Below are 21,739 nucleotides of genomic sequence, written 5' to 3' on the forward strand. Positions count from 1 at the left end.
TATCTACTCTTCTCTTTATACGGCTCTGTTTACTCCTCTTGACCCAGTTCTTCCTTCAATTTTAACTCTAATATCCCGTAAAGTTATGCTCTTCCCCTCTGTGGTGTCTTTCCTTTTGGTGATTGCATAGGAAAACACGGGGTTTCGATTACTGCACATGGATACTTACTGAGTACACTTCTTAAAACACTGTTTTTCCTGCATCATTGATGGCAATCCCACCAATCACAACAATTTAACAAGTGAAATTTATTGTTTTTCCCCGTGACTAAAATCAATTTTTAACCTTCTAGCCATTGTAAAAACAAAAGCACAAACACAAAGTAATCATATTGAAAACTACTCGTGAAATGTTTTGTCATTAATGCCTCTGGAGAAAATAATGTTCTTTCAATTATTTTTCATTATGTATTTAAATATGACCCAATGTTTATATATCTACATAAAGGCATGTCATCTTTGTAATTCTATATCTGGGTTGTGGTAGTAGTTTTTACAGGTTTCTCTCAATTCTAGTCTTTATTTTAAATCATCCTACAGGCCACTCAAATTTGTGTTCGTTAAATATAATTTTATGCATCAATTCCCCATTCATAAACATTCTTTGGTCTCACATAAAAATATATTCTTTTGCTGATTTTCTCCAACCTAATTCTTGTCAAAACTTACTCAAGTGATCCCATTCAGTGAAAACTGATTACCACTTATATATTTCCCTTCAATCCTCTTTGTAATTTTATTATTGAAGTTACCCCTCTTTGTGATTTAATCTTTGCATTGAAGGATAAGAAATTTTGTACTTGATATTGTGGCTTTTGTATATTTCTCCTCTAACAGTGCCGTTCTTGGTTGAGTTCCTTCTATACGGTTTCCCTAAAACAGAAATCGCACACATAGGCACACATATATTCTGCACCATACTTTTACACTGTTCAGTGAAACTGAATTGTTTAATAGTTCAGTCCATTACTTATCTATTAATGGAAAGTAAGAAAAGATGTTAGTTAATCTTAATGAAGTACCAGTTATTATAAAATTCAGACTCCTACTCATAGCTTAAATAAATGGTGTTTGGCAGACATTTCAAATATACAAATGGCAATCTCACACACATCCAAGTGGACGACACACAGTCCTTTTCTGTGTCCTGGGAAATAAAAATGAAAATCCAGTGCTGGGATGACTCCTTATACCTTTCATGAGATCACAGTTTTCTGGGCTTTTCTTCTTTTTCTTTTCATTCTTTCTAAACAAAGGCTTCCTTTGCTTACTTCTAAGACTGCACATTAAACAATGGCATCCCAGCTTCAACTTTGATTTTCAGTTTAAATTCCCACCATATGCCTGTAACCTCTACCTCAAAAACTGTAAATAAAAAGGTATTCTTAATTGGTCTGACCCAGCCTATTGATTTATTTCCCTTGGTTCAGTCACTGATGCCCAGAGAGGGGACATTTTTACAATAGCAATAGCTTCTTATGCCTACTTCCCTCAAGTAATGTCACAAGAACAGGGTGTGAAGCAATTTTAAGGAGAGGAATATGGGATAGGAATATTGACACATATCTCCTTGGAAGTATCTTTCCAGATTAGTAGTATAAAACCTAAAAATTTACATTTTTTCAAATACCTTGCTCAGTATTATGCACAAAACTAACACATTAAACATTGGTCAAAAATCATATATATATATATATATACCATATGTATAAATATAAACACATCTACAACAACATCTCACTTATCAAACTTTATTGAGAGGAGAAAAGTTATGTTTTTGTAGCAGAGAAAATGGCCAAGGGATTTTACTTAAGAGTAATTGTGATGTAAATCAATATTGACTTGTATCTGCCAAGAAAGCTATATAACCTTTATGTGTATTGAAGGAAGATGGAAGCCCCTTTCTATTTTGCTGTAATCCAAGACCATAGCTAAAAGGCATGTCATTAAACTGGAGGGTCTTCAAATAGAATCCAAATATTGATTTGACTCAAATCACAGTATCTATAGACCACATAAAAGAATGGAGGATATATTAATTGAAGTACAAAAGACTCAAATAAAACACTATTTTTGTCCAAGTGAGTCATATTTCCTCACATGTAAACTTTGGAATCCCTCATGTGTTGCACGAGGTCATACTGGTCAAACAGACCATACACAGAAAGCCTGCCCCACAGTGCTGGTCAGTGCTAATGCTCTCTCCTAACTCAGTCGGCAATCCACAAGATTTCTTTAGTGAGAATTTTGATGTTGAATGAAACTACTCTGGGTTGTTGATTGCGTAAATGAACTGATAGCGAGTTCTTATCAAATGGACCTTTCTTGTATCTGACTTCTAGGTGGCTAAGAAAAGATTGTAAATTATTAATCATTAAGTCATAATTTGGTAAAAAGCATTTCTGTGGGTAATTTATAAAATATGGTGCAGGCACTATGCTTTCCAGCGAGTGATCTTAATATAGTGCACTAAAGCCTGAAAAATATGTCGAGATTAATAGTTAATTTGTCCATTGGACTTCCTTTCTAAAAAATCGAAAGCTAAAGTAAGCTTTTGGCAAGAATCGTATCAAATTCAACCGAGGCTTGGACTCTAACTAAAGTTCTAGTTGAACTAATATTTTATATTGTTGATTAAAGTGCAAACCATGAATCTTGGATAACAGTTGGAATTAGCACAACTAGGATCAACATGGGGAAAAGAGGTGCATTATTATAGGAAAAATTCTCCTTAAAACAGTTTTCAAGCATTTGAAAAGGAGCCAATGTTTGTCATAATTAAGGCAACTATAATTTTGGTAACACTTACTATGTTACTACCATTTGCGAAGCACTGGACTAGATGTTTCTATTTTCTCATATTCTCACACATCATCCTTGTGATCAACATTTATAGATGAGGAAGCAGACTGATGAGTTTCATGACTTCTCCATCATACTGTAGCCAGTTGAGTGGTAAAGATATATGCTCACCCAGGTGTGTCTAAATCTAAATTTGGGTGACATTAAACTACACCAGAAAACTCACAAGCTATACATTTTTAGGCAAATGCAAACAATCGATACCTCAGTGTGGCTACCAGAGATATTCAGAAACTAATGAACTTAATGGGATAATTTAGACACCAATTTGCATCACTGAGTAGCTGACAGATTCATCAGGTGAGATTGTCTAGAAAACTTATTCATGTAAATATTGTCAAAGTCAAATATTTTGTAAAATTAAAAGGGAGCAAGAATATTGGCATTAATTTGGAGCAGAACAGGTGCCGCCTAGTATGAAGATCCTCTACATAGATTTAGGATTTGCTATTGTGCGAATTACAGTGGAAGATCACCAGCAACAGAATTGGAAAGGACCAGATAATGCACTTAATGACTTTTCCAGGGTCTCACAGGATCTAAGAAGTGAACACATGACCTTGGCAAGCCAATCAAATGTATCAGGTCAAGGTTACCAGTTTGAATATAATGACACATAATAAGACAGGCAGTGGAGAATCCATTTTTGCAAGACAGACAGAAGCTTCAGTAGCAAATTTCAGCAATTTGGGGAACATACCAGTAATACAGTAGCAGTGCCTGGTGCTATATTTTTGGTAACTTGAACTGAAATATTACTAATGCTCACTGGACTGCTTCTGCCATATGACATCAGCTGTGATCTTGGCTTCGACTTAGTTCTTCCTCTCTCTCCCTCTCCCCGTACTTTCGTCCATAGACAGCCAGATTTAGGATGATTGAGAGTTGAGTTTAAATATATCAATGGTTTCATTTCTCACAGGATGATTTATTACTGTCATTAAGCATATTTTAAAGCATTGACGAAATATACAATCTACATGAAAACTTAGTTTATTTCCAATCAGAGTGATAAAATAAAGCCTACTCAGTAACTAAGATGAAGAAATTAGTGGAAAACGCTTGTCTTCCCCAGTGTTTTCACCATTAGTGTGTTCTCTTTTGTCTGTCATTTTAACTTTAAATTTAGATCCCATTTTCCATAAAGCCTTTGGAGCACGAAGAGTGCAAATGGATTGGGTTTTACTTTTCCTTTACAGCTATATAGACATTTAGAAGTCTGAGCATTCTCTGACTTATAGTTATGCTGATAGTGTGGGTTTTGTGTAGTTTTAACTGTTTTTTTGTACTGCATTGTTTGTGAAGCATACGTGGGGAAGGTCAGCATTGGACAATTCCCATTATTCTTGGCTCCATACACTTCTAACAGCCATACACATTTTGGATGGCAGAATAATTTAAATGCAAAGCAAAATTTAAAATTTAAAAGCACAAACTATAAAACTCACAAACAAGCATAAATAAATGGCTTTATAATGATTTTAAATGGAAGTCCTAGTTTAATAAAGCAAAGCGATGGCTCGGACGTGAGGAAGTAAGTACTCTAATATAAACTGTTTTGGTAGTATAAGCTGGTGCATCTTTTCCAGAACGAAACCTGGCACTAGTTCTTGCAATTAAAAATTATACACCTTACCCTAGCAATTTGAGCAGTAAGAACTTACCCAATGGGTACTCCTTAAACCAATTAATGTGTACAATGTTCAGAGTTGTATTTTTTGTTCAAGTTATTCAGGTGATATTGGTTAATAAAATTATATAGGTTTCCATGATACCTCATCTGTATACTGCATTGTGTGTTTACCACCAAAAGTCAAATCTTCTGTTACCATACATTTGACCCCCTTTACCCTTTACTACCCTTCCTACACAGAGTTGTATTTGAACAGCTAAGAATAGAAAGTCAACATGTTTTGCAGGTACCGCCACTAAACAAGTAGCGGTACCCTTTATAAGGGTATAGGATATACCCTTATACCCTTATAAAGGAATACCCTTATACCCTTATAAGGGTATCCTATACCCTTATAAAGGAATAGTGCTAGTTTTTGTGCTTCTGTAACCACATGGATTTTGTTAAAGTATATGTGTGTAGAGTTATTTTAAAAATAGAATCAGGTGTTAACTAAAAATGATGTAGTTCTTCTTAATATCTTTACCTTAATGAAATAACCTAATAGTTGATTCCTAACCATATACATTGGTCACAGGCTTTGACAGTGACATCTGTGAGATCTTGATTGTATTACTGTCATGCCACATGGAGAATATGGAATCTGGGGGAAGTGCCAGTTTAGAAATTAGGGGAGGAAGGGATAATGCTTTATATTTTGGGTGTTCAATGCACATTTGAAATATGCAAAAGTAAAAATTCAGATATGAATTGAAAATACAGACTTGGAGTTTAATAAAGAGAATTAAACTGTATATGTGCATGCATAGGTTTTACATACCAATATAAGTATACATGTATATATGAGTATATGTGTATGCCACATAGTATATAGTTATATAACTACATGGATAGATAAATAGGTAAAATCAATGTAGTACAAAAGATCATGTGTATTTGCAAAATGTGTGAAATTCCTTACAGAGGGATTGTAAGGACAATCTACTGAAAATCTACCTGTTATTTCACAGTTTAGAAAGCAGGTGGTTATATATCACTGCTAATAAATGCTTTAAGTCACATGGGTCAAATATTAATAAGAATTACCACAGTTAAAATATTAAGAGCACTTTGAAAAAAGGACATTATATATTAAGAAGCAATGATGATAATGACTACTGGCTTCTCATAACCATAAAAGAAATACCAGAAGAGAGAGTAACAATATCTTAAAAAAATGAAGCTAGCACTCCACATATAGCAAAAGTATACTTCAAGAATGAAGACAAAATAAAGATATTCTCAGATGTTTCAGATGCAATTTTAGATCTTCAAGAAGGAATAAAGTGAAAGAGAAATGAAGAATATGCAGGAAAATATAAACCATAATTAACAAAAAGTAGAAGCAGCCCATCAAGAAAATAGACAGAAAAATAAAAACTGATATATTTATACAATAGAATACAACTCAGCAATAAAAAACGCATGCCCTACAGATACACATAAAATGACTGAGTTCAAAACATTATGCTAAATAAAAAAAACCTTATGCCAAAGGTTACAGATGGCATGATCTACTTTATGGGAAGTGGTGAAACACACAAATATAATGTCCAGGAGGGATGATAGAATTTCCTGGGGTCATGGTAACGTTCAACCTGTTAAAGGTTTGGAGCACACAGGTGTGCACATTTGTAAAAACCGACAGAACGATACCCATAAGGTTTATGCATTTTACTTTTACCTTTTAAAAAGCCCATAAACAGATATTGAATTCTAATAAATTAAATGCATTATGAAGTGTCTATGGGTGAGGACTACTTGTGTTTGCAACTTCTTTTAAAAGACAACAAAATATAAGAATTAATGAAGTGTTTGAGGAAGCATACATATTTATGTGATAAATATTATAAAGTGACAACTAAAGATTCTAGGTATTGAGTGGGTATTTCTTGTCCAATTTTGTTTGCTTTTCCATATGTTTGAAATATTTTAAAATAAATATTTGAAAAAATTAGCTTTATAACCAAATGGATTCAAATCTATACTTTAGAACTTTTTAACTATGACTTTGAGTAAGGCACTTAACCTCTCTATGCTTCTGTTTCCTAAACTATAAAAATGGGAACAATAAAAGTACTTACCTCATAGAGTAGTGTGAGCATGGAATGAATAAATATGAGTCACCTGCCAGGTAATACACACTCAATAAATACTAGCTGTTACTATTTTAAAGCATTGTACTTTAATGTTTAAGCATCTTTTAAATTAAAATCACTGCCATATTCCCTGGAATTTATAAAGACAATATGCTGAATATAATTTAACTTCTTACTCATAAATTAATGTAATAATAATATTTAATAAGCAACTGCAATACTGTGATTTAAATAATTTTTAAAAGAATTCTACTTATGACATTTTTATTCTGCTTTATTATTTGTATCTCTTGTAGCACTAGACTATCAGATTTTTTTCTTGCTGCTTTTGAGTTGCTTGTTTCTGTTGGCTTCTTCTAACATTCCTCTCTAATTTGCTAGGGGTAAACACTATAGCAATCACCCATGGGTGAGAGCTCAAAATCTCCAATGGAAAAGAAATGAACCATACAATAAAAGTTTTAATCCTTCATCAACCTTCTCCCTCCTCCCTAACCTTACGTCCCTTACTTTCTTGTCCCGAGATAGAGCTAGAAGGGTTGACACACAGGGCAGAGCATATGTCATTTTAGATCCAAGTCTTGTTTAAAAGAAGCTGAGAGCATTTATTTTTATTATAAATATAATACAACACATCACAATTATTATCCCACAACTTGAAGTCTCAAGTAGAAACTTTTCTAGTAGGAGGCGTTAATGACAGGCAACTAGTTGGACAGACCTAACATCTAATAGCAAATAGCCATGGACCGCTGTGAGCATACAATCTCTAGTCTCCAAAACTGGCTTGGATTTCATTTTATTTATGTATAATTAATGTATATGCTTAGATTCTTCTTGAATTTGCATCTTTTTAGTCTAGTATAGCTAGCAGGTTTTTTTTTTTAATTTCAACTCTTTTTCTTGCCCATGAGATTGTTTTGCTCTTTCCTGACTAAAATGACTTTTGATTTATAGCTCTTGTTTTCACATTGTCTGCAATTATTTTCTTCCCAGAGTTCAGACAGTCTTGGCTAAGCTCTCAATATGTGAGCCTGACCTAGGATTGACCCATTCTGGATGGATTTTCAGTGCCTTTTGGTGGCTTCAAATTTCCCAATTGCTCAACTCTAACCTTCCTTAGTTCTCTTGTTTTGACCCCTCTCAGAAGTTTCGGAACATATTATTGAAATATGCTCTCTTACAGAATGAAGTACTACACAACTGAGTCTCTCAAAAAATATATGTACCTATATGTGTATATATACACACACATATACATGATCATCTGTATTCATTAAAACTATATATTCTAACATTTTAATATCAGATATATATTTTAAAGTGAGCTCTAATTTTCCTTAAAGATTGTTTTTGCCACTTGATATGCTATGTAGGGCAACAATGGTATTTGTTTTTGACATCATTTATTTGGCAATCATTTGAGGAATATATATTTGACTTATCAAGTGCCAACCACTATGCCAGACAGCAGTGGCATAAAATATAATCACTGAATTTAAGGAAAATGGGAGACAGACTCGTAAACAAATAAGAACCAAGTCATCTTGGTCATCTCTGAAATTATTAAGCTTTAAAAGCAACATTGACTGAAATTAAAAGCATCTCCAACACAGGTGGACCTGGATTCTACATAGTGTTTGCCAAATTTTCTAACAATCTGATGACAATTAATATCTCTTATCTTGAAGTGGGGAGCAGTCTAGGATAATATGCTTCAGAATGCGACAGTCAATATACACAAAGGATTAGAAGTCTATAACCAGCGTCAGATAACAAAGTTTCCCTGTCTGCATCTGAGCGCAAATTTGTTGAGAGCAGTGAACAGAAGAAAAACTTAGCGGCAGCTGAAACACCAGGAATGGGTGTAGATCACTGGGAATAGGATCCCAGTGAGGGTCTCCTGACTTACTCACAAATGCCACTGTGAGTGATAAAGACGACAGAAAGTGAGGCTCCTAGGAACACAAAAGTAAAGTTGATTCTACCTTAAATATTCCCACTTGAATCTTCTAAGACAAGTCTTAGAAGTGACTTTTCCCAGTAAGTCTGGGAAAGTCTTCCAAACCAACATTCTAAACTGTCCAATGACTCCAATTTCTCCAGATGTTCTTCGAACAGATGTTCTTCAGACAGATGTCCTTTGTAAAATTGGCCTCTGGGATTTATGAATTACCCCTTGTTACTCCAACAAAATGAACAAGTTGTAGAGGAGCCAGGGTCTTCCTAGAACTGTATTTCTGGTGAGCCCAATCTGCCAGATCCTTAACCAAAAATTCCTGGCCAGTGGTTACATTGGGGCTCAACAAGTAAAAGAAAAGTACCATTTGTCACTTCCCAGTGGAATGCATAGGGGTTTTGTCATGCAACCAGATTCTAAAACTTGCTTTCAACCCTGAAATCCATGATGCAACTGGTTCCCCTGAGATGCAAGACCTGATCTCAACTTCTGTTTAATAAAAGTCCATGACTGGAACTCTCCCTACAGCTCTTGGGGACTATGCACAACCAACTGACTATGAGCAGCCTTTCACCTGCAGTGAGACTCTTAGATTTTCCTGAACCCTCATTGTTGCCCAGGTTCTGATCAATGGAACAAATCATGCCCTAAATCTGAAAGAATTTGAACCAGTTGCCACATAAGATAAACCATAAACCTCTAGCACCTAGTCTGGCTGTGGGTTAGCTTGAGATATGTACAAGACCTTCAACAATGTGTCAGGTTCTGGATGGCTGTCAGGATGTCACAGGGTCCAATCTACAGTTCATGAATCCTGGGGTCTCTCAAAGGACAAAGGTAAAAGGATGGTGACATTTGGTCAAAACCTTGGTAGAGCTGTAGGAAAAGGAAATTCTCTCAGTGCAGCTGATTTGAATTATATCAGCTCCTGACTACCTATTAGAAATCTCCTGGTGCTAATATTAAAAATCTAGGAACTGGAGAGCATTATGCTAAGTGAAATAAGCCAGGTGGTCAGGGAGAGATACCATATGATCTCACCTTTAACTGGAACATAATCAATAAAAGAAAAAAGCAAGCAAAATATAATCAGAGACACTGAAATTAAGAACAATCTGACAGTAACCAGAGGGGAGGCAGGAGGGAATAATGAGGGGAAGGGTTTTCAGGAACTACTATAAAGGACAGAAGGACAAAACCAAGGGGGAGGGTGGAAGCAAGGGAGGGAGGTGAGTTTGGCCAGAGTTGGGGGGATGGGGAGTGATGGCGGGAAAATGCAGACAACTGTAATTGAACAACAATAAAATAATTTTAAAAATCTAGGAGCAACCAGCCCAACCCAGACAGGCAATTTCAGATTATGTTGGGCTGAGCCCCTTGAGATGAGTCTAATGCAACCTGTCAGACACAAAGATGCCTTTGGATGATAGCCAGGCATCATCCAACCACCTTTATGGAGTGAGCAGAGACAGCCATCGTCACATTTTCTTTTGTTTTTTTTTTTATCTGATATTCAAAGTATGAGAGATGAAGCACATACTGGAATGGCTGAGGCACATACCTGCTTTAGAACATTACTTCTCCAGAAGATCCACATTCTTTTCACCTCTTTGAGCACCTTCTCCCCCTTAGTTCTAGACTTTCCTCCTTCTCTGGGTGCCTGTTTAGCAATGACCTTACTGGACACTAGCAATCTGCTACACAGATCCTGTTTGAAGAACAGCTCCAAAGCTGTTTTATTTCTTTGAAATCAAAGAAGTGCAGTTGGGACAGTCACGTTATCCTGCTGCTCTCAGTTCCTTCCGAGGAAACATATATCTCTTTCCTTCCACTCTTTTCTCTCATTTCCGACACATCCAATTTCATATTAAGTACAGTGATTAGAGGTCACGGGTTCTGGGGGCAGTTTGGGTTCAACAGTTTGTTGTTGAAAACTAATTATTAATGGCATCCTCTTTCCTTTTCAAAACATCCTCAATTGGAAGATGAATGACATGGCCACCCAATCAGTGAGGCCACCCAGTGACTGGCCTCTGTGCAGCTTTGTTTTCAGGGAGGAGGCTGTGTGGATAACATTTTCTATCAGCCACCGCAGCTGCATCTTCTGAGAGATAATGAAGGACACCAAAGAAAGGTAACGTCAGAAGTCAATGTTTTTCCTTTGTCCTCCCACTCCCTACTTCTCCTGTTTCTCAGTTTGATTCCCAGAGAATAGCCCGCCAGTAATGCAGTCTGGCTAGGAAGACAGATTCTGCACATGTAGGAAGTGACTACCCAGGGCAGCCATAGCCTCCTCACTCATTTTCGTCCCCTTAGTTAATGAAACTACAACATCTATCAGGGGTGCCCAAACTTTTAGCATCTCTGGGCCACACTGGAAGAAGCACAATTGTCTTGGACCATACATTAAATACATTACAACATGTAGTGAAAAAAATTCTCATAATGTTTTAAGTAAATTTAAGATTTTGTGTTGGGCTGCATGCACAATTTTCCTGGGCTGTGTGTGGCTTGTGGGCCACAGGTTGAACACCTCTGATTATTCTAAATAATCAAACTCTCCACTTTCCAGGAAGCTGGAATTGACCCTAGGGATGAGAAAAAGATGCTGGAGTAACTTCACCAAAAGAAATTATAAAATGTTCTACTGTATACCACATAGTATATATTCATGTATTCTCCTAATTTACTTACCAAAAAGATTTAAGGTAGCTTACAAGGGTGTAGGCCACAGAGCAAGATAATTTAAATTAAGAAAAGTGAAGAAAAAATAGTTAACTTGGGACTAGAATGTACTACATGTATAAGTGAAGGAGACAGTTAATGTGCTCATTAAATGGAATCTATATCGTTGAGAATGTAGAAATCACACCTACTTTAGTGAAGAGACCAATTTTGATTGACATTTTTGTTCATTTAGAGCTACTTGACTGCACTTCATAGATATTTTATGGCTTATGTTTCATCTTTCCCACATTTTGCGAAGACTCACAACTAAATCTCTGATGCAGAGTCTCTTCCGTCAGAACTCTCTATTGTCTTTTTTTCTCTCTCCAGAGCTTAGAACTCAAATGATATTAGATGTATTGCTTTTTTTTTTCTTATGGAGGACATGATAATATTATCATTGTCTTTTGGGATGCAGGAGAATATGAGCAGAGGTGATTGAAACTCACGAGATTCTGAAAGACATGGATAAGATTAAAATAATCAATAACTTCAGTAGTAAAGCTTTAGAGACATAACTGAGACTGTTCTCAGTGGATATGACCATTGACTGGCTGGAATATGAAAACAATGGGTACCTTCACACAGTTCAGGTGAAAGAGTAATTAAGTCCATTTTAATCTGAACGACTTTGTTTGTCAATAGTTACATGTACTCTTGGGTGCCCAAATGAAACTGCCCTTTGAATATTCTTGCTGAAGTTCAATAAGTCATGTTGACAAAGATGTTAGTCACAACAGGCTTTTAATTTCAAAGACTGGAAACAATCAAAGTGTCCACTTTAAGGAGCTAATCTCATAAATTCCAGTAGGCTGCTATCATGAGACACTATTCAGTAATCATGAAGAAGAGCTATGTCTGTGCTCATATGGAAAGATTCCAAAAATAAATTACTTAGTGAAAAATGTAACATTGTGAATGGCTTGCCATGTTTACCTTTGAGTGAAATGTCTTATAAGGATTATATACATGGTATTATATATGCTACCACATGTGTAATATTTCCCTCTGGAAGAAACTAAACTGCTCTATCTATAGCAGTTTAAAAAAAAAAGGTATTAGGAAATTCTGTTGCTCTCTGGTTAATATTTCTCTACTATTTGAATGTAATTTACCGCGTATGTATTACTAAAATCTGGAAATGGAATGCTTACACACAAGTCTGGCAAATAAGGGGCAGATTGACTAAAATGGCATCAGTCCACCTGGAATTTTGTAGCTGCATGCTCCCCTTGACTTCAGCCTGCTTAGTGTTCTGCTTTTGGGTTATTTTTTTCCACTTGAGTTGCTTACTTCCTGTTTAATTTTGATTATTTGACTCCCACTCTTTAATCCTTTCTGGCATACACTTCATCTTGCCTGCCTTAGTTGACATTTTTTTCCTTTGTCCCTGGATCTGGATTTTGACTGCAGCTGTTTCTGCTCCCAGGTCAGCCTATTTGGGCTTCAGCGTTTCCACTTAAGTCTGGTCTCAACTTCCTCACTTTGACAATTTCAGCCAACACATTCCTAGAACATGTCATCTGGCAGTGGAAAATTATAAGTAACTCTCAAAAACATAAGTATGCACTGCCATTTTGTCTTGTTTTACATTTCCTAAGAATTTTAATCCATTCTTTAGGATTCAAAAACTAGGAAAATAGCCATGTAAATAAATGAGCACCTACAAAAGTCCAAAGGGACAGGTCCCATCTCTCCCCAAATAAAAATATCTCCTTTGAGGATGGAACTCCCCTAAAAATCTGATGAACTTGGACTCCAGGGATGGTTCATTCAATAACCAGGAGCTGAGGTCTCTACAAATGTCTTCTTTCTGAGGAGGAGTTCATATCACACACACATTCAAATGGTACAGCTCGTACAAGGGGAAGAAATCTGGGTAAGTGTCATATGACAGTTTTAGCACCCAGTCTCAAGTTCACTAACGAGAATGAGCTCCAGGGAAGCTCAGTGGGAGCTCCAGTGCCTTGAGAGGATACAGGACAGTGAGTCTCTGTGGTAGACAGAGTCCTACCAGGGTAAGCCATTATGACTGGTGAGGCGGTGGAGGCAGGGATGGACTTCCGGGAACATGAAGAAAGCTGCCTTGGCTTTCAGTGTGTCCCCTTACGCTTCTCTATGGCAACCTCATGGTTCACTAGCAGGGTCCCTTGTTTCTATAAATATGACAACAATTTCCAAGCTGTGCCCGTCCAGCCCACCAAAAGGCCACAATATCTCCAGAACTAACTGTTCTGTGACCCTGGTCAGTCAGACCCTTGAGAAGAAATATCTGGCTAGAAGCCATTTCATAGCTCAAGAGGGAAGAATGTATTGTCGCCCTGCTAGAGTAATACAAAAAAGAGCCTATTATGCATGCACTTCTACACTAAGCAGCAGTCCTGAGACTTTTTAACCTATGGGTTTAGGTGCCACTGGATCTGTGGAATACAGATACAGATTAAAAAAAAATCCACAACAACTATATTCACTGGAGCCCTAAAGGCCAGAGCTGGCTATTTACCTTGGCTTCTGATCTCTCCCAAAGAGTTTGGCTGCTCTTCCAGGACCTATTCCCACTCCCCCAAACTACTCTAGCTTTTCAAATGTAGAACCAAACACGGATACCCATCCAATTCTGGAATTTCAGAGAAACAAGAGAGGAGCCTTGAAACATATTAGGCCAAAACTAGATATGGACCAAAGCCAAAGTTATGGCCTATAATTAAGCACTTAGTTCATGTCACTTCCAGAAGAACTCAGAGAATAAGAGGCTGGTGGGCTGGGAGCCTCACTCTGGTATCTAAAGCAGAAATGAAGGAATATTCCATTCAATGCCACATATTTACCCAGGGACTACCCCCTGCCATAAATCAACATCCTCTTATGTTCTAGTTTAAAGCCAAATGCCCTGACCTATTTTCAGACTTTAAAAAACAGAATTTCCCTGGGCAGGGAGGGCCCTAGCTTCATCAAGCTCTTGTTTGATGCTAAGACAGTCAGTTTGGCAGCTGGCTGCCACCATAGAGCTGGTTACCCTCAGCCAGCAACAGGCCAGGGCAATTGGGTCAGAAATACTTTGCATACAACAGGGATATCTGTTAGCCAGACAAATGAGCACCCCATCAGCATGGAATATGACCAGAATAAGCCTGGCATATAAATAGCAACGATTGAACAAATACATGGAAATCATAATGCCAGCTGGGCCAAGATACGGACCAGCTAAAAAATAGCTGTAGAAGCCCTCAGGCAAAAATTTTCTCTTCAGCCTTAAAGATTCCCTCTGTTAGTGTTGTAGAGATGAGACTTGCTTACCTGGCCTTGATTAGACCACACTAATAGAAGAGAAGGAGAAAAACTCAGGGAAAAATGAGATGTCTGTATAAGTTAGTGTCATAGGATGGTGGGTGACTACGTGTTGCTGATGGCTAGTCAGGGTGGGTAGGGTTCTCATATGTCCTCCCGCGACTGACCAGTGTTGATATTGGTTAGTGAAAATAATGGGACCAAACTCCCAGAAATCAAGAACGTCCCTTTTATGTTAATGTCCCCACCATAAGCTTTCAAGTGAGAGTCTATTCTGGTAGGGACAGGATTATAGATCAGACTTTGAGTGCTCCCTTTATGGTACGGATTCTGTCATAGTGAGATCTAGGGCTGGGAGGTAGTAGGGTACATCTCTCTCCCTCGGTAAGAATTGAGCAAAAACTGTTGTTTTCATTTCCTGTGTGCTTTAGACCTCTATTTATCCTCCCCAATCAAATGTTATGAATATATATACCAACTACCTTCCCAGAACTTCTCCCACAGGGGGCCCTGAGACAGATGTCCAGTTCCTAGGTGCCTGGCTCTACTGTCCACTCCCCGGGGGAGCCTGGTATGCAGTGGCAGGTCCTGGGGCCTGCCACATTACCTGGGATCTATTGAACCCCTTTTCTGAGCTTGTACCCAATTTTAGGATTTTCCCCTATTGTTTTAAATGCATTGACAGGAAAGAAGGGGCTCAGAGCACCTCTCCCCTGAGTGCAGGGTTTTAATGAATCCCGGCCATTAAGAGTTGGGTATTTATGCCTAAACTTTGATTTTTCTATATTAATTAATGGACCAAAATACATTCAGCTGTATCCTATACACTTGATGGTTTCATCCCAAGGATCTAAGACCACATACCTAAACCAAAATTTAAAGCAAACAAAAGAAAGTGGGTAAAGCATATTTTGAGGGCATTCAAAGGTGTTTAATATGAACTGTTAGCTAAAGCAGGCAATTTTGCAATAGTTTATACTTGAAATTGTACAGATGGTAAAAGAGATCATGACCTGCATTTGGATTTCACTTCTACTGCATTCCAGTGAGTCCTGTCAGAGCCTCTTTCATCCAGACATTGAACTAGACTTGAATTTGTAAGAGCTAGAGCAGCAGAATGGATAAAAACGTGGAACAGTTCTCTGTGCAGGCAACAGTTACAAGTGACATTACCTCCACAAAACCCTTCATATAATCTCTGTAATTTAGTCCTTACCGAACATGTAAGTTTTTGATGTGTGATTTGCAAATAAGAAAAATAAAGCTTAATCAAAAGTGAAATAATTTGCTTCATTGTCACAAAAGTGGAAATCCAGTTTTATTATTCTCAATCTCAAAGTCTTCTTCAGTGGCCTTCCAACTCATTATTGATTAGCTAAGTAGTAATTACTGGCTAATTACTGCTTATGGGCCATATCTTCTTGACTCGTAATTTTAATTAGGGTTCATGTAGTGGGTATGATACTCAGGATTCTCTTCTCTTTATTACATGACCCAGATTCCTCCTATTTTTATCATAAACTACTCTCCCTCACAATAGTCAGGGATAAAAAATAACCACAAAAAGCACCACCCAAATGCCTTCCCATTTCAAGAGATTTTTCTGACCAATATCCAAACTTGCCTCTATCATTCCCATTAAGAAAGGGAGCCCATCACTGTGCCATTCCACCTGTCCCCATCATTTGTCCTGCTTTGACCCATCTCCTAAGTACTGGAGGCACCGTGCAACCAGAGCCACAAGGAATAATCATCACCTCTGAAAGGAAGAAAACCTCCAGGACATAGAACTTTCACAGAACTAAACAATGAGGGAAACGAAACAAACAAACAAACAAACAAAAAAACCCTAAACTTGTTGATGCAAACACCACCACTTCCCATCACATTTGTGCCTTCAATTTTATACTGTCAATGCTTACCTGAAAAGCACCAATCTTGAAGTCACTAAGTTACTTAAAACAAGACACAAGTATATTCCCTTAAGAGAAGTAGATATACTCCATCTTGCATAAGGTTTATTCCTTCTCCTCTATTATTGTGTCATGTGATCTAAAACCCATTGACATAAAGGGTTTCTAGAGATTTGACACTACCAGAGCATCCTGGTTTCAGAAGCTTACCTGGTGGGATGAGAAAACTGACCACACATACAGTGCAGGGCAAACACCCAGAGGCCACTGCTGCTCTGGGAAGTAGCTCTCTTAATTCCTGTCCAGAGTCTTAATCTCCAGCTGGGAACCTAGGGGTGTGCACAGGGTGGGGCAGGTGGGGGTTGGGTGGGAAAGACAGGCAGCAGTCGGCGCCTGTCACCATCCTGGGACTGGGCACGCAGAGCAAGAAAAAGGCACTTACTTGCTACCATGTGTCGGGTCTCCACCAGCACCTGGGCTCCTTGGAGCCCTCAGAGCTGGGCTCCTTGGAACCCTTTTCTCCTCCTGGCCTTCTCTTTCTGCTCTCTGGTTTCCTGGGCTCTGGTTGCTTAGGAGGTATTGCTAGGCTGGCATCTGCCCTCAGCAGCTGTCAGCCAAGTTATGATGGCTCGCCGAATTGTCAGCTAGAAACGGAGTCACTGGGGCAGCTGCCCAGCCACTGACCAGAAATCCCCTCCAGCCAGATGCGCAGTGGAGCCGCGCCCGCAGCCAGGAAGCTGTTTTTTGTGTCCCTCCCCACTCCTCCCTCCCCTCTTCCAGCCTCACCACCCTCGCCCCCGCCCTCGGCTCCGGGCCAGTGCGCGACTCCGTCCACAGGGGCGTGGGCGGGGTGGTGTTGACAGAAAGCCCGGCAGCATCTGAAGTCGCAGGAGACAGGGCAGCTGCGGTGTCTTGCGGGGCCAGAGGAGCGGGATCAGTGAAGGGGTGAAACAAGGGAAAGAAGTGGGCTTGAAGAAAGGGAGAGGCGGATCTGAGCAGGGAGGCAGTGAAGGTGGAGGGCGGAGGAGGGGAGGGATGTGAACTGGAGGGAGAGCAAAGGAGGAAGGCAGCGAACAGGTTCTTCACCTCCAGCTGCTTTCTCTCTCCCCTCGCCCAGCTGCCTCGGAGCCCGCAGCGTTCAGATCTGGGCATGGCTGTGGTGGGAGTGAGTCTGTGTGTGTAGGTATGCTTAGGTGTGCGGCCGTTTAGGAAGGAATGGGTTGGAGCAATGAGCTCCTCACTCTAGATTGCTTTCCACCTCTGGCGACTTGAAACAAAGGATAGAAGAAATAGTAAGCACTTGGGAAATTTTTGGAAAACTGGTGGACCATCAGTAATTCGACGGTGAAGGGAAGAGCCGTTGAACCTCCTTTCCCAAAGAGAGTTGGAAAATTTTGCCACACCGTAGAACATGCACTTTATACTCCCAATTTGTTTGAAAAGGGTGACGTGTCCTTAAAAAAGAGTCCTGCAACACACCAAGAAAAGATAACAAAAATGAAGAAAAGGGAAAAGAAATAATGTATATTTACATAAGTGATTCAAATTTTATATCGCAAATTATAGAACAGAAGAGTAAAGTGAATTCAGGCACGACTGGTTCTGTGCAAACCATCTAAGGGACAGCAGGTTTCCTCTGTGGTTCACAGGAAGGGTCTCTTGCATGCATTTTGTTTGTTTAAATTATAAATTTGTTAGAAAGATTTTCAAACACATACAAAAATACAAAGGAAGTATAATAAACTCTTAGGTACCCAGCCTCAACTAGTGTGAACACATAGACAATCTTCTTTTACCTGTACCCTCCTTCCCACCTTGAGTTACCTTAAAGGTAGTTCTGCTGTCCTATCATGTTATCCAAACATGCATCAGCATACATCTCTGAATTATCGGGACTTTTAAAAAACACAATCCAAGACCACAATCATACTGGAAAATGAACAATCATTATTTTGTAGTGTCACACGTGCACTTGATTTCTTTTTAATAGACAATATATGAATGAGCAGCCTCTCTTCCCCACCCCGTGGGGTGACAATACAAGTGAGTTTTCGTGAAGCAAGCTCACTGACGCATCCCTTCTCACTCAGTGGGATCCCAGGCACCTTTTAGCGTACTCAAAACCAGAGAAGTCTGCGCCTGTGCTGCCTGTCACTATGAGAACACATACGCGGAGACAAGGATTGAAACTTTATGGGCGCTTTATTCAGATGTTGATGATTGGAGAAGGTGGTGGGTTATGTGCCTTAAAATCCATCTTAATATTTCATCTCCAGCCAACCTTTCTATAAGAAGAAGAAAGTGTAGGGAAGGGGTTTGGAAGAAAGGATAATTGGATAGGAGTTGCAGCCCAGTGGTAATTTTACTAGTACTTTTTGGTTTTAATTAGGTTGGCCAAAAAGTTCATTTAATTTTTTAATTTAATCTTTATTGTATGTTTTTTCTATTACTATTTAGTCCCCTTATACCCTGACCCCTCTTTGCAATCACCACATCCTTGTTCCTTTCTATGAGTCCTTTTTCCTTTTTTTTTTTCTAGTGGTTGACTTGTATTTTTTTTACTTTGTGGTAATTTTTTAATTTATTTTTTTATTGATTATGCTGTTACAGTTGTTCTATTCCCCCCTTCATTCCCTTCCACCCTACCCCCGTCCCCACCATAACCCCCCCTTTAGTTTATGACCATGTGTCTCAAGTTCTTTAGATTCTATATTTCCCATGCTATTCTTACCCTCCCCCCCATCTATTTTCTATCTACTGTCTATGCTATTTATTCTCTGTACCTTCTCTCCCCTTCTCCTCCTCCCACTCCCCTGTTGCTAACTCTCCTTGAGATCTTCATTTCTATGTTTCCACTCCTGATCTAGCTGTCCTTTTAGTTTGCTTTTGTTTTAGGTGTGGTTGTTAATAACTGTGAGTTTGCTGTCCTTTCACTGTTCATGTTTTTTTAACTTCTTTTTCTTAGATAAATCCCTTTAACATTTCATATAATAAAGGCTTGGTGATGATGAACTCCTTGAATTTGATCTTATCTGAGAAGCACTTTATCTGTCCTTCCATTCTAAATGAAAGTTTTGCTGGATAGAGCAATCTTGGTTGTAGGTCTTTGGATTTCATGACTTGGAATACCTCTTTCCAGCCCCTTCTGGCCTGTAAGGTCTCTTTTGAGAAATCCGCTGACAGTCTGATGGGGACTCCTTTGTAGGTGACTGTCCCCTTAGCTCTTGCTGCTTCTAGGATTCTCTCCTTCATTTAATCTTGGCTAATGTAATTATGATGTGCCTTGGTGTGTTCCTTCTTGGGTCCAACTTCTTTGGGACTCTCTGAGCTTCCTGGATTTCCTGGAAGTCTATTTCCTTTGCCAGATTGGGGAAATTCTCCTTTATTATTTGTTCAAATAAGTTTTCCACTGGTGGCTGTTCCTTTCCCCCTTCTGGTACCCCTATAATTCGGATGTTGGAGCATTTAAAGATGTCCTGGAGGTTCCTAAGACTCTCCTCATTTTTTTGAATTCTTGCTTCTTCACTCTTTTCTGTTTGGCCATTATTTGCTTCCTTCTGGTCCACTCCATTGATTTGAGTCCCAGTTTCCTTTTCCTTGCTATTGGTTTCCTGTGCAATTCCATTCATTTCAATTAGTTTCGCCTTCATATGTTTCTCTAATTTGTGGCTATAATCAACCAGTTCTGTGAGGATCCTGATCACCAGTGTTTTAAACTGTGCATCTGAGAGTTTTGCTACTTCTTCATCGCTTAGATTTATAGGCTCTGGGGCTTTGAGATCTTCTTGAGTCATTTTTGGTCTGTTCCCGCCCGTTAAGTCTGAGGAGCAGAGCCTTGGACTCCCAGGTCTCTGGGTTGTGACTCTGTATGTGGAGGCGGGGTTAGAGCGGGGAAATGGTGGCCCCCTCTGCTGTTTCTCACAGCTGGGTGATGAGCAGAGCCTTAGGTTGTTCACCAGGGCAGCCACTTAGGTCGCTGGATTATGACGCTGTATGTGGAGGCGGGGTTAGAGCGGGGAAATGGCGGTGCCCTCCACTGCCCCTTGCCGCTGGGGCTGCTGGCTCTCTTCCAATCGCCCACTCCCTCGCTTGTCTATCTGCGCACAAATGCGCGACCACAGTCAACCCGCAGCCCTGCTCCCTTGCTGTTTCCCCCCAATTGCTTGCCGAGTTGCCCACCAGGTCCAACCCTGCGCCTGGATTCCGCGCACCTGAGTCCGTCTGACCGAGTTTTCCTGCGCTACCCCACTCTGCCAGCTGCTGCTTTCGCCCCTCTAACAGGTCAGGCTGAAGAATTTGTTGTTATCAGACTTCCAAAAAGTTCAATTTTCTGTGTTCTGACTATGTTTTCTGTTGCTAATATTCAGTTGTCTCTAAACTTGGTTGTGTGAGGAAGTACGGCGTCTCCACCTATGCCGCCATCTTGGAAGAAGTCTCTCCTTTTTTCTTTTTGCTCAATCCCTCCACTACCCAACCTGCCCCCCACTACTTTATCTGTTGATCAACAAGTATCTCTCTGCATACCTCCCTAGAACACAGTGGCTCAGATACCATCTCCATCTCTTGCAGACCCTCTGGAGCACAAGGGTGAATTGCTTGCTGACCTTCTGAAGTCATGTAGCCATGCATTCCAGTTCCGAGAACCACAGCTTTCCATATACATTAATCACTTACGCCCACCAACTACGACTGAAGCGAAAACCTTTAACTCCTGAGTTCCCCTGTCACATTCAAATATAATATAAACTTAAACTTAAAAATATCAAATTTTTGATAGCTTAAATAAGATATCTGACATAAATAAAAAGAGGTAGAGTAGTCTCTTTTATCTGTAGTTTCTCTTTTTGTGGTTTTAGTTATCTTAGGTCCACTACAGTCTGAAAATATTACATGGAAAATTCCAGAAATGAACACTTTGTAAGTTTTAAATTGTGTGCCATTCAGAGTAGCATGAGGAAATTGCAAGAGTCCCACTCTGTCCTGCCAGACATGAGTCCTCCCCTTGTCCAGTGTATCCACACTGTGCACACTCCTCGGCCATAAGTCACTTAGTAGCCATCTTGCTTTTCAGATAGATCATTATGATATTTCAGGGCTTGCGTTCAAGACACACTGTTTTACTTAATAATGGCCCCAAAGCACAAGAGTAGTTATGCTGGCAATTTGGATACTCCAAAGAAAATTGAATGTTCTCTACTTAATAAGAAAAGAAAAATAT

At 39.2% G+C, this 21,739-nt stretch overlaps 1 protein-coding gene across 2 annotated transcripts in view; it reads right to left on the reverse strand.

Annotated features, from left to right (window-relative positions):
• The window catches only part of SCN7A (sodium voltage-gated channel alpha subunit 7), an 84,220-nt gene extending 66,983 nt beyond the window's left edge, over window positions 1–17,237 (reverse strand). Inside the window, exon 1 of one of the 2 annotated variants that reach the window (XM_037143091.2) lies at window positions 16,964–17,237. In XM_037143091.2, the coding sequence (XP_036998986.2) occupies window positions 16,964–16,973 (10 nt within the window). In that variant the 5' untranslated portion in view covers window positions 16,974–17,237. Of the gene's footprint in view, window positions 1–10,154; window positions 10,620–16,963 lie in introns of those variants that run through there. The other variant, XM_037143092.2, reaches the window with a different exon arrangement.
• Between the last annotated feature and the right edge of the window lie 4,502 nt (window positions 17,238–21,739).

This window comes from Artibeus jamaicensis, unplaced genomic scaffold, assembly GCF_021234435.1.
Source record: "Artibeus jamaicensis isolate MK-2021 breed Jamaican fruit bat unplaced genomic scaffold, CSHL_Jam_final contig_391, whole genome shotgun sequence".
NCBI classification, from domain to species: domain Eukaryota; kingdom Metazoa; phylum Chordata; class Mammalia; order Chiroptera; family Phyllostomidae; genus Artibeus; species Artibeus jamaicensis.